Below are 15,802 nucleotides of genomic sequence, written 5' to 3'. Positions count from 1 at the left end.
TTTGGCCACCTGATGCAAAGAGCTGACTCATTAGAAAAGACACTGATGCTGGGGAACTTGAATGCGGGAGAAGAAGGGGATGACAGAGGGCAAGATGGTTGGATGGCATCACTGACTCGATGGACGTGAGTTTGAGCAAGCTCCAGGAGTTGGTGATGGACAGGGAAGCCTGCTGTGCTGCTGTCCATGGGGTCACAAAGAGTTGGACATGACCAGTCAACTGAACAACAACAACAAAGAAGAAATCAAAGTGGAAATGAAACAAAAATTAAGATAAATGAAAATGAAAATACAACATACCAAAATTCATGTGATGCAGCAAAGGTAGTACTAAAGAGGGAAGTCTGTAGCAATACAGGCATATCTCAAACAAGAAAAATCTCAAATAGACAGCCTAACAATCTAATTTTACACCTAAATGAACTAGAAAAGAAGAACAAATGAAGCCCAATAAAATATTGCAAATACCCTCAAGAAAATATTAGCAAATTTAATACAATAATATATTAAAAGGAGCATACATTATATAAAGTGATATTCATTCCAGGGATTCAGGGATGGTTCAATGACTGCAAATCTATCATGACATACCATAATAAAAAAATGAAAGATAAAATTCATGTGATCATCTCAATTCAGTTCAGTTCAGTTCAGTCACTCAGTCGTGTCCAACTCTTTGTGACCCCATGGACTGCAGCACTCCAGGCCTCCCTGTCCATCTCAGTAGATGCATTAAAAAGTAATTGACAAGATTCAATGTCCACTGATGATAAAAAAAACTAAAAAAATGGATATCAAAAGAATATACTTCAACATAATAAAGACCATACATGATAATCACAGCTAACATCATACTGAACAATGAAAAACTGGAACCTATCCCTCTAAAATCAGGAGCAAGACAAGGATGCCCACACTTACCACTGTTATTCATCATAGTATTGGAAGCCCTAGCTAGAGCAGTTAGGCCAGAAATGGAAATAAAAAGCATCCAAATTAAAAAGGAAGAAGTCAAACTAATGCTATTTGCAGATGACATGATTTTATACATAAAAACCCCTGATGATTCCATAAAAGAACTGTTAGAACTAATAAGTTCAGTACAGTTTCAGGGTACAAAATCAATATACTAAATCGATTGCATTTCTATACACTAACAATGAACTAGTAAGAAGAAAAACTAAGAAAGCAATCCCATTTACAATTGTAGCAAAAAGAATAAAATACCTAGGAACAAATTTAACCAAGGAGGTGAATAATATCTACACTGAAAACTATAAGAGAGGGTGAAAGAAATTGAAGACTACACAAAGAAATGGAAAAACAGTCTGTGCTGATGGACTGGAAGAAATAATATTGTGAAAATGTCTACATTACCCAAAGCAATATACATATTCAATGCAATCCCCATCAAAATCCCAAGGACATTATACACAAAACTAGAACATAAAAATTTAAAAAATATTATATAGAGCCACAAAAGTTTCCTGAATAGCCAAAGACATCCTGAGAGAAAAGAACAAAGCTGGCAATATCACTCTCCCTGATTTCAAAATTATTACACAGCTATCGTAGTCACAACAGAATAGTATTGGCTGAAAATCAGACACAGTGAAGTGGAACAGAACTGAGAGACCAGCAATAAACCTACGCATATATTGACAATCAGTTTACAACAAAGGAACAAAGACCATGCAATGGAGAAAGTATAGTCTTTTCAAAAACGGTGTTGAGAAAACTGGATTGCCATTTGCAAAAGAATGAAGATGGACCACTATCTCACACAATATCCAAAAATCAACTCAGAGTGGATTAGACTTGTGTGTAAGACCTGAAACCATAAACTCCTAGGAGAAAACATAAGCAGTATGCTCTTTGGCATGGATCTTAGCAATTTCTTTCTGGGTTTGTCTCCTCAGGCAAGGGAAACAAAAACAAAAATAAACAAATGGGACTATATCAAATTAGAAAGCCTCTGCATAGCAAAGAAAGCTATCAGCAGCACAGAGGACAGCCTACCAAATGGGGGAAATATTTACAAACCATATATCATTATTCTAATAATGGGACTAATATCCAACACATATAAAGAACTTACAGAACTAAACAACAACAAAAAACAAATGGGTAGAGGAGCTGAATAGATATACAGATGACCAATAAGCACCAAAAAGATGTTCAATATCACTAATTATTAGGGAAATGCAAATCAAAACCACAGTGAGGTATCATTCCATGTCCATTAGAATGGCTATTATGAGAAATAAAAATGAGAAATAAGAAATGTTGGAGAGAACGTGGAGAATGTGAATTGGTGTAGCTACTACTATGGAAACAGTATTGAGATTCCTTAGAAAATTAAGAATAGCACTATCATATACAATCCAGTTTTTCCACTTCTGGCTATTTACTCAAAGAATGCAAAGACATTAATTCAAAAAGATATATGCACCGCTATAGTCCTAGCAGCATTTTTTCACAATAGTCAAGATATGGAAACAGCCCAGGTGCTCATTGATAGATAAATAGACATAGAAGACGTGATATCTATATATATATATTTATCTATACACACACTCAGGCACACAGAGTGGAATATGATTCAGCTATAAAAGGTGAAATCTTGCCATTTGTGACACAGATGGACCTTGAGGATATTACACCAACCAAAATAAGTCAGACAGAGAAAGACAAATATTGTATGATTTCACTTATATGTGGGATATAGAAAGAAAAAAAACACCCCCTCAAACAAAGTAAATGAGCAAACCAAACTAAATAAAACCAAACACTTAGATACAGAGTGTTTACCAGAGAGGAGGGGGGTGAGGAGGGCGAAATGGGTAAAGGCGAAGGATGGAAAATGACTTTTGGTGTTAAACATGCTGTAGTATATACCGAAATTGAAATATAACGTGGTGTACATGAAACTTATGTATTGTTATAAACTAATGTTACCTCAGTAAGTTAAAAAATTCAATTTAATTAAAAAATAAAAATAATGGTTAAGAATTCCACATTACAGACTCATATAGATCTGGTTCAAATTCCAGCTGATAGCTGGGTAGTCTAGGTTAAATCAGCTAACCTCCTTGAGCTAGAGTTTCTTTATACATAATAAATATGCCTGTCTCATATTTATGTGACCATTTAAACTAGAGAGAGTGTTCAATACTTAGTGGCTCTTATTAACCTGAAGACATCCGTATTCCACAAGTTCACAGCACAGCTCTGTCCTTTCTCTAGGATATGGGGCTCAAGACCCCCAATTCTCGTGGGAAACTGTGAAACTGGTGAGAGTTGCCTATGGAGCAGTCAGTGGTAGGATGGCAAAAATGGTGGTGGGGATTAAGGGCTGATGCAGATGATAAACTCAATTGGGTAATGGGGCACATGAATCACCCAATAACCAAAATTCTCCAAATTCCAGAAAGGACTAGACTCTTCAGGATAAGTTATCCCAGGATGCAGAGTTGACAGGTCCTCCCTTTGAGCTGTTACTCTGGCATTAACACAAATCCACTCTTGGTAACCCACATTTCCATTATTCCTAAGTACTGGTACTTCCTGGACTATGGATGTCTCCTTGAATAAAGGGACCCAAGGGGTTTGGGCTTCCACCTCTTTATGAACCCTGACCTGGATATCTTGTCTTCTTCTTCATTTTGGACCTGTTCACTAATCCTTGAGGTCCTTGGACATAAAATGTCCAATATCTTTTCCTCACTCCCTCCTTTTTATTTAATTTAAAAAAATATTTATTTATTTATTCATTTATTTTACCTGCTCCTTTTTAAAGCCAGGACTTGATTGTCTCTGGTGGTGCTCATATCTCAATTTAATTGCCAACACTGGGACCTTTTCTTATCTTATTCAGCATCTTACCTGGCTTTTTTTCCCCCCCTTAACCTTGTATATACTTCACCCAGTGCTTTTCATACATCGTAAAAGAGACAGCATCCCCAAAGCAACCCTATTATTCTCCCTAAAATAGATATAGAAACAGGTAATTCATTTCGAAAAGGCAGTCAGTTACATTTATGTAGTAATTATTATCCTTTAACCTGTCTGCCACAGAACTTCATCTGAACTTTGGCCTGGAAATCCCCCATGGACTCTGGCAGGTTATCCTCTGGTATTTCTGATTTCTAGTGTTGCTGAAATTTTCTCTGTGTTTTCATGAGGGCAAATAAGAATCACTATCTTTCTAATATCTTATCTGAGGTTTCCTCATCCACATTTACAGAAATCAGTCATTTTTAGTCTTTGAATACAAAGAAGTTCAATTTATGTAAATTTTTGGAAACAACTTGAAGACTAAGTTATAATTCTTTGTAATATTATCTTCTTTTTCAGCTGAATTTTATCCTGTTTCTGAATACCGTTAGAGTTCTGGCTACTAAAATCTGGGAGACCAATGTGGTTGGGCATGACACGAGAAAACAATACAGGTAATTCCAGGACAGACATCCATAAGAGAAAATATTTTGGTTACTATTTAGACTAAAGGACAGGTATCAATTGATCTGAAATGTCTCTAAGAGACTAAATTGTGAACATGTATTTTTGCTTGGTTTAATTGTGCTATTTATCAGAAAAATATATATATTTTAGAAAAATATAAATAACAACAAACTTTCCCATTATGCTTAAATTCTAAGTATATTTTTAAAAATATGTTCTTAGCAATTGGGATTTTACAATAAACTTTGTAACCAGGGCTTACCTGGTGGTTCAGTGGTAAAGAATCCACCTGCCAAGCAGGAGATGCAGGTTCTCTCCTTGGGTCAAGAAGATCACCTGAAGGGGGAAATGGCAACCCACTCCAATATTCTTGCCTGGGAAATCCCATGGACAGAGGAGCCTGGTGGGCTACAGTCCAGGAGGTCACAAAAAGTCAGACAGGGCTTAGCGATGGAGCACACACACACAACAAAAATCAAGAAAGTATATTAGCTATATCGGTTCCAGTCTGCCCATCAAATTGTGTCTGTTGTGTGCTCAGTCATGTCTGACTCTTTGCGACCCCATGGCCTGTAGCCCATCAGGCTTCTCTGTCCATGGGATTTTCTCAGGCAAGAATACTGGAGTGGGTTGCTGTATCCTTCTCTAGGGGATCTTCCTGACCCAGGGACTGAACTTGCATTTCCTGCTTCTTCTACACTGGGAGGCAGATTCTTTACCACTGTGCCACCTGAGAAGCCTTCCCATCAAGTTGGTACCTCCCAAATAATTGATTTTTAAGAAATTTCAAATATGCTGATTGGAGGAGGTCTATTATTCAGTCTTTGTTGGAAAAAAGGACAAATTAAGTATTTATGAATATGAAAGTGTTAGTCACTCAGTTGTATCTGACTTTTTGTGACCCCTTGGGCTGTAACCCACCAGGCTACTCTGTCCATGGGATTCTTCAGGCAAGAGTACTGGAGTGCGTTGCCATTTCCTTCTCCAGGAGTTCTTCCTGACCCGGGGACCAAACTTGGGTTTCCCACACTGCAGGCAGATTTTTTACTTTCTGAGCCACCAGGAATATCCTAAGTATTTGTAATCATTATCAAACTATTTTAAGACTATGTCTGTTTCTCCCAATGATCATTTCAGAGGTTCTAAATCATTTTGGAAGTGGCTTTTAGGCAACTGAACATATACACCCACTAGTCAGGAGCATGTGGATTAGTTTTTGCAATCCCCAAACAAGAATCTATTTCTTTCTGCCTCATGTTGTCATGAAATGCTATCTCAGACACAGAACGGAAGAAATCATAGCCAGCGTTTCCATCTTCTCTCACAAACGTTCTCTAAGTCCTCTGTGGAATCCTCCCCCCATACCATGTAGGAAGCATTTGCTGTCAGGCAGAAAAGACTACAGGTGCAGATGGACCGAGGTCTAGAATAGATGCACAGTATGAACGAATGATCAGCTGCTAGCTCCAGTTATTTTCAGTATGGTGCAAGAGGTAGTACTATAAATTGTGCCCAAGCATTTACAGTAAAGGGTCCATGCTCTACTAGTATAGCTTGTCTCATCTCACATCCCGTTGGTGAAGACAAAGGTCAAAGGATGATAGAAATGGAAAAATGTAAATAACCTTTCAATCTTCATAAAATGAAAAAGTGCACTGGTGTTTGAAAGCTGCTTATTTCTCTAGTTCTGAATAAAAGCTACTATTTCCTTTATTTCTGAATGATGTGAAATTATACTTTCAGTAGAAAGTTGCCCAAGAGACTTGAAAAACTCTGGTGAGAACAAAGAGTGGATTATCTTTGAAACTAGCTTACTTCCAAAAAGAAAAAATAAGTAGGGAAAGAAAGAAAGGAAAGAAGGAAGGACGAAAGAAAGGAAGGAAGAACACCGAAGGAAAGACTAGTGAGGGAAGGAAGAAGGTTACAATCCTTTGAGATTTTTTTAGTTAGTTCAGTCGCTCAGTTGTGTCCGACTCTTTGCGACCCCATGGATTGCAGCACGCCAGGCCTCCCTGCCCATCACCAACTCCTGGAGTTTACTCAAACTCATGTCCATTGAGTCAGTGATGCCATCCAACCATCTCATCCTCTGTCGTCCCCTTCCCCTCCTGCCTTCAATCTTTCCCAGCATCAGGGTCTTTTCCAGTGAGTCAGTTCTTCCCAACAGGTAGCCAATGTATTGGAGTTTCAGCTTCAGCATCAGTCCTTCCAATGAATATTCAGGACTGATTTCCTTTAGGATTGACTTTACTTTGAGATTACTGGGGTTTTAAATGATTCTTAGAGAAAGAGGTATATTTCTTAGAGAAAGAGCCACTTCTTACATCTAAAATGTTGAAGCTGAAGATTTAGGACATAAAAAAAAAGCGACTTTACAATTTTATGAAAATAGTGTCCTTTAAGCAAAAAGAGTAGAAATGAGATTAGAAAGATTTTGGGGATAATTGTGGTTTTCCCTGATGGCTCAGATGGTAAAGAAATCTGCCTACAAAGCAGGAGAACCGGGTTCAGTCCCTGGGTCAGGAAGACCCTCTGAAGAAGGAAATGGCAACCCACTCCAGTATTCTTGCCTGGAAAATTCCATGGACAGAGGAACCTGGCAGACTACAGTCCATGGGGTTGCAAAGAGTCAGACATGACTGGTCAACTTTCACTTCTTTCAGGGGATAGTAATCACCGGAAGTGAGAATAAACTGCCTGATTTAGAACAGAAGTGACAGGAGGAAGAGGGAGGCAGGGAAAAACTAGCAGAAGTAGTGGGTCAAAGATGGGGAAATCTGTCCCTGTTAGCTCTGCTAAGCTTTATTTTTTCCAGAAAGCTGTGTCTACAGAGGGCTTCCCCAGTGCTCAGTGGTAAAGAATCCTCCTGCAATGCAGGAAATGTGGGTTTGATCCCTGGGTCAGGAATATCCCCTGGAGGAGGAAATAGCAACCCACTCCAGTACTCTTTCCTGGAGAATCCCATGGACAGAGGAGCCTGGCTGGCTACAGCCCATAAAGTCTCCAAGAGTTGGACATGACTGAAGCAACTTAGCACGCACATGTCTACAGAAAAGTGAAGATGTGAAGTCGCTCAGTCGTGTCCAACTCTCTGCGACCACATGGACTATCCAGCCCATGGAATTCTCCAGGCCAGAATGCTGGAGTGGGTTGCCATTTCCTTCTCCAATGCCTACCGAAGGGCACTCTATACTGACTAATTAAAAGACTTGCCGTTCTCTTCCAGGAAACTCGCCAAATCCACACTGGTGCTGGTGATGGTCTTTGGTGTACATTACATCGTGTTCGTGTGTCTGCCGCATTCCTTTGCGGGGCTGGGGTGGGAGATTCGGATGCACTGTGAGCTCTTTTTCAACTCCTTTCAGGTAGAGAGTGCCATCTAGTAATGTGATTCCTATATTTTGCCCTCCTCTCCACCCCCCACTCCTCCAACCCCCTCCGACGCTACCAAATTGCAAGCTCATGTCTTTGACTCTTCTCTGGGTGGTGACCCACCCATCTCCCAGGGGCCAGGAAAGGGGCTATGTTCTGGCACCTGTGCTTTTCTACCCTGCGGAGGTCAGGTTAACCCCTTACCGCAGCAGGAGCATGGGCTGTGAGACAGGAAAGCATATTGCTGTAACATATGTGACACCTTTGGAGCAGGAATCTGTGTGTGTGTATGGAAAGTCAATGAAACAAAAGACAGGATAGGCAGGCGAGAGGGAAAAAGGGAAGGGGAGACAAGAAAGAGGAAGAGGTTGCTTCCATACAGTTGATCTCAGTAGAAAACACGATAGCATCATCCCTCATACGGACTACACACGTCTCCTAACTCTTCTTCCTGCTACTCATTTGCTGCCACCTCCTGCCTTCAAGCTAGTCTTCATAGAATAGTCTGAAGACTCTTAAAGATAAATCTGACCATGTCACTTATCAGCTGGACATATCCAGAGGCTTCGCATTGCAGTCAGAATGAAATCCAAACAGTGTTACCTTGTGTGCACAGCCCTACGTTGCAGGGATCCTGCCTGGCTGTGACCTCACCTCACACCATGTTCCCCGCTGCCCACTAAGTCTGAGCCACACTAGCTCATCCACGGTTTCTGTTCCTCAGGTTCACTTCTGCCTCAGGGGCTTGTACTTGCTGTTTTCTCTGCCTGGAATGCTCTTCCCTCTAATATTCATATGGCCTGGCTTCTTCTCACTCAAATCAGCTTAAATGTCACCCTCTCAGAGAGGTCTTCATCGAGCTCCCCCTCTGATAGATCTTCTCCACTCTTCTCTTCCAACACCACTTGTTTTGCCTGAATAGTCTTTATCTCATCATTTTATGATTTTCTCCTGTGGCTATTTGTTTATATTTTATTCATCTGTATTCTCTTCCAGAATATAAGCTGTAAGGAGAACAGGGACCTTATCTATTTTGATTAAATTGTTTATCTCTGTAAAACTGAGCATTTCACAGTGTGTAAAGTCAACAAATATTTTTGAATGAATGGGAAAAAAAAGTTTGTGTTTTCACTATAATATACCCTATGCCTATAGTTGCCAACATTCACAGTGTATAAATTTCACTTACCAGCTAGTGCATGTTCTGTGATTCTGAGTGGCAAACATGAAATTAACATGATAAAAATCAGTTATTCATGTATCCTGGAGTATTTTATTTATTTATTTGGTTAATTTGACACCAAGGAAAGATCTCAGACAAATTTCATATATATTTAAGGATTTGGAAATATTAGGAGAGAATAACTTGTATAATTTTCTGGAGGAATCATTTTAAAAAAGCTGTTTTTCAACATATGCATTTTGACACAAGATGCTTTAGTGCTATGATCTTCATAATTAAAATTAATTAATTAAAACATTCTATTTTCTCCTCCAGGGTTTCTTTGTGTCTATCATCTACTGCTATTGCAATGGAGAGGTAAGTTTGAAGGAACCCCAGACCCCCTGTAGGTCTAACTCTGAGTATAAATGGCTATCACAATATGACCTGAATCTCTTTAGAATCCCCAGGGCTTAAAAAAAAAAAAGAATCCCCAGGGCTTACAGGAAAGAATGGGCAGGGAGAAAGGATATATTTTCATCATAAATTATTTTGAGAAAGCAAGAATTGATGTAAATAAGCCAAGGTCTTCCTCTTCCAGCACTTTTCAATGTCAATTCAGTTGCAAACCTTGATGTCAGAAACCCAATTTGTTAGAATGCAAATTGATACTTGGAAGGACAGTGAACATCATATTCCAGTCAGTGCTTCAACTTACATTTAATTTCAAGTTCTATAAGAAAATCAAATATAACTCTCTGGGAATAACCCATTAGAACATTGTGACATTTTTTAAACTACCAGATGGTGATGGGATAATTTCAGTTCATTTACAAGTTGCCTGGAGAGAAAGAATGGTGCTAATCTTCTAGGTGACATCAGCTTATCAGGTTTCCACTGCTTCCCATGGAACTTTCAAAAAGCTCCCTTCTGGAAAGTTGCAGTAGCAGAACTGAATTTTCAGCAGCAAGAATGGAAATGAGAGCCCTACCCTGCTAAGAATGCCCTTGCAGTGCCCACTTTTCATAGTCCAGTCCTCTTCCCGTTCCTCTCCTTCAGTATGCTTGTGCAGAGCGATAGGGTTACAGTTCCATTTACAGATGAGCAGCGTCCATGCCCTTCCACAGCCTCAGCAGGCACTGTGTATCCACATTTCTCCTCCAACCCAGACCCCTCTTTTTCCTTTCCCATGAGTCACACATTTATAGTGGCTGTATTTCAACTTCTATTAAAGCACTAACCTTGGACAAATCCTTTTGCCTCTCTCTAAGCCTGTTTGCTCATCTCCAGTAATAACACCTCTCAGGAAGAGATTGAGAGAGAATACACAGTTGACTCTTGAACAACACAGGTTTGAACTGCATAGGTCTACTTACACATTTTCACTATATATGCACTACCGTACCACACCATCTTGGGTTGGTTGACTCCACCCATGTGAAACTCCAGATATAGGCTAACTGAGAATTCACAGGGGATTTTTCAGCTGCAGGTGGTGGGCACCCCTAATCCCTGCATTGTTGAAGTGTCAACTGTATATATAAAGTCCCTGGTACACAGTGGAAATTTAGTGATTATTACTATCAGTGAAGTCAGGGCACACATCCATCCAATAAGGCTGCAGGGCCTCTGAAGGTTTTTGATGCATGAAATGGTCCTTGTGGTGTTTAGGTTCAGTCTGAGGTGAAGAAGTTGTGGAGTCGGTGGAGTCTCTCCGTGGACTGGAAAAGGACGCCCCCGTGCGGCGGCCACAGATACGGCTCCGTACTCACCACGTTGACGCACAGCACCAGCAGCCAGTCGCAGATGGCGGCCAGCACGCGCATGGTGCTCATCTCAGGCAAAGCCTCCAAGAAGGCCAGCCGACAGCCCGACAGCCATGTGACTTTACCTGGCTACGTCTGGAGTAACTCGGAGCAGGACTGCCTACCACAACTTGGTCTCCATGAAGAGTCCAAGGAAAGTGGCGGGAGGCAGGGAGATGAGATTCTAATGGAGTCTTCCAGACCATTAGAATTTAATACAGGCCTGGAAGGAAGAAAAGGAAAAACCGAGGATGATCTGTGAATCCATATCTGTGGCTTTGAAGAGCTGGTTCCTCTGGTTGTGTCAGAGGAACTTGGCCTGCATCCCGCTGCTTAGCCCCAGAGCTGAGCGGTCAGGGCTCCAGTGTTCACAGCCCATTTTCAGGCTCCATGAATTGGCTCCTGTAAATACTAAAGCCACAAAAGGAGCAAGTCAGTGGAGCATTTTATTACTTTATTTTGGCATCAAATTCTTTTCTGAATTAATGTGCAGTACTTGCTCTGTGATGTTCATTTTTCTGCTCCTTTTGGGTAGAGAAACATTTCAGTTGCTTGGTTCTAGTTTTCTCTTGTAAATATCACTCTAAATATGATAGAGATCATTTGGTATGTGACATTTTCCTTTAAACAAATCAGTATTCTTTTTTCCACTTTAAGGGACTTCTATCATTCCATTCATTTTGTCTGTGCATAGGAACAATTAGGGTCTAAAAATGTACATTGAAAGATTAAAGATCGCAGAACAAGTACACACTAGAAGATGTCTGGATTTTGTTAAAATAATAAATGTGTGAGAAACTTGTTTCATTCTAGGAAAAAGGGAAATTAGTCAAAAAAGAATATTGCACATATTCCTCTTTTTGAATGTCCCCTCTGTGACCAGCCAAATCTCAAGTCTTCACTCTCTTGTAAACCTTAACACAAGGTTTTCTTGGTCAGTGAGCTTATGTATGCAAACAGATTTTGTTTGTAATCATTTATAGTGATGGTCACACTGAATTTATTATTTTTTCTTTGTTCTATTACTGTATTCCAAATGGCATGTGGGATAAATTAAAGTTTGTTTTAAAAATACATTTTGAGTCACTTTTTAAAATGTTCTCTTAGCATCTAACTTTGTTTCTAGGAATCAAATGTCCCTTCTTCAGATCTACAGAGATCAGCATGTAGCCCAGAACTTCGCTGAGCTTGACAAGTCAGTATATTGTAGCAGTGAAATATTTATTGTGTGCATGTTGGGTACACATATCCTGCTAGGTTTTTACACACATTAACTTGTTTAACCCTCACCACAAAGTTTATGGAGTAAGCCTTATTGCTGTCTCCTTTTTACAAATGACTGTGACTCATGGAGGTAGATTGACTTGCCCAAAGTCACACAACTAGTGATTGAGAGAACATGGTTTCAGACCCAGATCTACTGACTTTAAGCATCTTTTTCTGTCCCTGTTGACCACCTGCATATCTTCTTTGGGGAAATGTCTGTTTAGGTCCTCTGCCCCCCCCCCCTTTTTGACTGATTATTTATTTTCTGATACTGAGCTGTCTGAGCTATATTTTGGAAATTAATCCCTCGCTGGTCAAATCCTTCACAAATATTTTTCCCCATTCTGTAGGTTGTCTTTTTGCTATGGTTGTCTGTGCTGTGCAAAACTTTCATGTTTGATCAGGTCCAATTTGTTTGTTTTTGTTTCTACTGCTCTAGGAGAAATATCAAGAGAAAAAAAATTGTTGTGATTTTTGTCAGAGTGTCCTGCCTATGCCTTCCTCTAGGAGTTTAATATTATCTGGATTCACACTAAGTCTTTAATCCATTTTGAGTTTATTTTGTGTAATAGTGTTAGAGAATGTTCTGGTTTCATTCTTTTATGTGTAGCTGTCCCGTCTTCCCAGCACCACTTATTAAAGAGACTGTCTTTTCTCCATTGTACATTCTTGTCTTGTCATGGATTAACTAACCATAAGTATGTGGGTTTATTTCTTGGATTACTATCATATTCCATTGATCTATGTGTCTGTTTTTGTATGAGTTCTATACTGTTTTGATTATTGTAGCTTTGTAGTATAGTCTGAAGTCAGGGATTATGATTCCTCCAGTTCTGTTCTTTCTCAAGATTGTTTTGTCTATTTGGGGTCTTTTGTGTCTCTATACAAATTTAAAGTTTTTCTGTTCCTGTTCTGTGAAAAATACTATTGGTAATTTGATACGGATTGCATTGAATCTGTAGATTTTCTTGGGTCATATAGTCATTAGAACTCACTTTCTTACCAGCAGTTATTTTTATAATTATAAATATTTATACAGTTGAGTTTATTAAAAGACATTCTCATCATTTCTAGTTATTACGTATTTTGGTCCATGAGTTGGATTTCAGTCTTTTTCTCTCTTTAGGCCTGTTCTGTCTGTGTCCTCCACTCTTGAACCCTTTCCCTGAGACAAATAGAGAAGCAATTTCCCCCCAGGAAGTTCAATTCTGAATGGATGGACAGTTTAGAAATAACATATACAAAGAATTATATATATACACTGGCTTTGTTTTAGGTACTAAGCTCAGTATTTTCAGTATATTTTATCATATAGTCTTCATTACACACTGTGATGCAGTTATCACCATCTCAAAAATGTTGTGATAATCAGAAATAAAACAGTTTGCTCGAAATTACAGTGGCTGAGCCAAGATTTGAACCCTGAACTGGGTTTAACTCTAAAATTCCTGATTATTCTCTCACCCATGTGACACTTTTAAATTTTCTTTATCAAGAGCCTAGTGGTATGCCAAGTCAATGAGGAAATAAAAAGTAATTATTAATAGTTCCAACTATTTTAATGGTAGAATTACCAATAATCAAGGACAAGTAAAAAAGAAATAATAGCATGACAATAGTTTTTGATAAAAGCATTAAAAAATTATTTACTTATTTAATTTAATTTTGGCTGTGCTGGGTCTTCATTGCTGCATGGGCTTTTCTCTAGTTGTGAAGAGCAGGGGCTACTCTCTAGTTGTGGTCCATGGGCTTCTTATTGTGGGGGCTTCTCTTGTTGCAGAGCATGGACTCCAGGGTGCTTGGGCTTCAGTAGTAGTTGTAGTTCTCTAGAGCACAGGCTCAATAGTTGTGGCTCACGGGCTTAGTTGCTCCAAGGCATGTGGGATATTCTTGGACCAGGGATCAAACCAATGTCTTCTGCATTGGCAGGTGGATTCTCTACTACTGAGCCACCAGGGAAGCCCCAAACATTTTTATTAACCAGTGTATCATGACTATCAAAATGAAAAATAACTTTTCAGTTTATGCTCTTTTTAAAATTTCACCCAAGATATCTAACTCAAGTTTATAAAGATCTAAATCCCGTTGTGTTTTTTTTTTTTTTAAGAATGTACATATACCTTACTGACAGTTGGTAGGTAAAGGAGTATTTTGTTAACATTTTTATTTGATGTATAGTAAATGTGGTCATGTTTTCATTATGAATAGTAAGGGGGGATAAAAAAAGAAAAGATCATAAAATTAAAGGCAGAAATGTGGATGAGTTTCTTTAAAAGCATTGACTCCTAAGGAATCTGGTCATTCTTTACCAGTTAACATGTAGTGCACCAATCTTTTCATATGATCTGGTTCTTAGTTACTTATTTTACAAATGAAATCACAGTTTTCTAACAGAGGAAGTCTGCAAATTGTGTTTTCTTTCAAATTCTTCAATCCTGGAGAAATAATAGGTGCTCTTTTTATAAAGTAGTATTATTATAAAGTATTAAGTGCAACATCAATGACTTACATCTATTAGAGGTAACGTAGTTTCAGTAAATATGTAGAGGAGAATCTGCATCCCATGATGTATTTCATTTCTGAACAAAGTATTTTTAAACATAGGGAACATTACTTTTCTATTTGACACATAGATTTCCAAGCCGTTATATAAGTGTTGTTATTCTGTGTATACAGGTAAAATGTCTTGATAATCTCTAAATCCTGTTCTTAGGCTGCCTTAGGAGACTGGAAAATTTGCCTATCTCTTGTTGCAGAAATGGCTTTGAAAAACTTTGTCTTTAGATTACTCATCTTTACGGCACTCAAAGATAACTTTTATGTGGGGTTTTCATTTTTTCACTGATAAAATGGTTGTCTGAGGAGGCCTTAGAATAGCTGAGAAAAGAAAAGACACAAAAGGCAAAGGAGAAAAAGAAAGATATGTCCATTTGAATGCAGAGTTCCAAAGAATAGCCAGGAGAGATAAGAAAGCCTTCCTCAGTGATCAGTGCAAAGAAATAGAGGAAAACAATAGAATGGGAAAGACTAGCGATCTCTTCAAGAAAATTAGAGATACCAAGGGAACATTTCATGCAAAGATGGGCTCAATAAAGGACAGAAATGGTATGGACCTAACAGAAGCAGAAGATATTAAGAAGAGGTGGCAAGAATACACAGAAGAACTGTACAAAAAAGATCTTCATGACCCAGATAATCACAATGGTGTGATCACTCACCTAGAGCCAGACATGCTGTAATGTGAAGTCAAGTGGGCCTTAGGAAGCATCACTACGAACAAAGCTAGTGGAGGTGATGGAATTCCAGTTGAACTATTTCAAATTCTAAAAGATGATGCTATTAAAGTGCTGTACTCAATATGCCAACAAATTTGGAAAACTCAGCAGTGGCCACAAGACTGGAAAAGGTCAGTTTTCCTTCCAATCCCAAAGAAAGGCAATGCCAAAGAATGTTCAAACTACCACACAATTGCACTCATCTCACACGCTAGCAAAGTAATGCTCAAAATTCTCCAACTACGCTTCAACAGGACATGAACCATGAACTTCCAGATGTTCAAGCTAGATTTAGAAAAGGCAGAGGAACCAGAGATCAAATTGCCAACATCTGCTGGGTCATCAAAAAAGCAAGAGAGTGCCAGAAAAACATCTACTTCTGCTTTATTGACTACTTCAAAGCCTCTGTGGATCACAATAAACTGTGGAAAATTCTTAAAGAGATGGGTATACCGGAT

At 38.9% G+C, this 15,802-nt stretch overlaps 1 protein-coding gene across 1 annotated transcript in view; it reads left to right on the top strand.

Annotated features, from left to right (window-relative positions):
* Nucleotides 1-11,864, top strand: part of PTH2R (parathyroid hormone 2 receptor) — an 83,281-nt gene extending 71,417 nt beyond the window's left edge. Inside the window, exons 10-13 of the mRNA XM_043910224.1 lie at nucleotides 4,357-4,451; nucleotides 7,691-7,829; nucleotides 9,335-9,376; nucleotides 10,670-11,864. Coding sequence (XP_043766159.1) covers nucleotides 4,357-4,451; nucleotides 7,691-7,829; nucleotides 9,335-9,376; nucleotides 10,670-11,065 — 672 coding nt within the window. The 3' untranslated portion in view covers nucleotides 11,066-11,864. The remainder of the gene's footprint in view (nucleotides 1-4,356; nucleotides 4,452-7,690; nucleotides 7,830-9,334; nucleotides 9,377-10,669) is intronic.
* Nucleotides 11,865-15,802: the final 3,938 nt, after the last annotated feature.

This window comes from Cervus elaphus, chromosome 8 (genome assembly GCF_910594005.1).
Source record: "Cervus elaphus chromosome 8, mCerEla1.1, whole genome shotgun sequence".
Lineage (NCBI taxonomy): Eukaryota > Metazoa > Chordata > Mammalia > Artiodactyla > Cervidae > Cervus > Cervus elaphus.
This window is presented reverse-complemented; position numbering and strand designations above follow the sequence as displayed.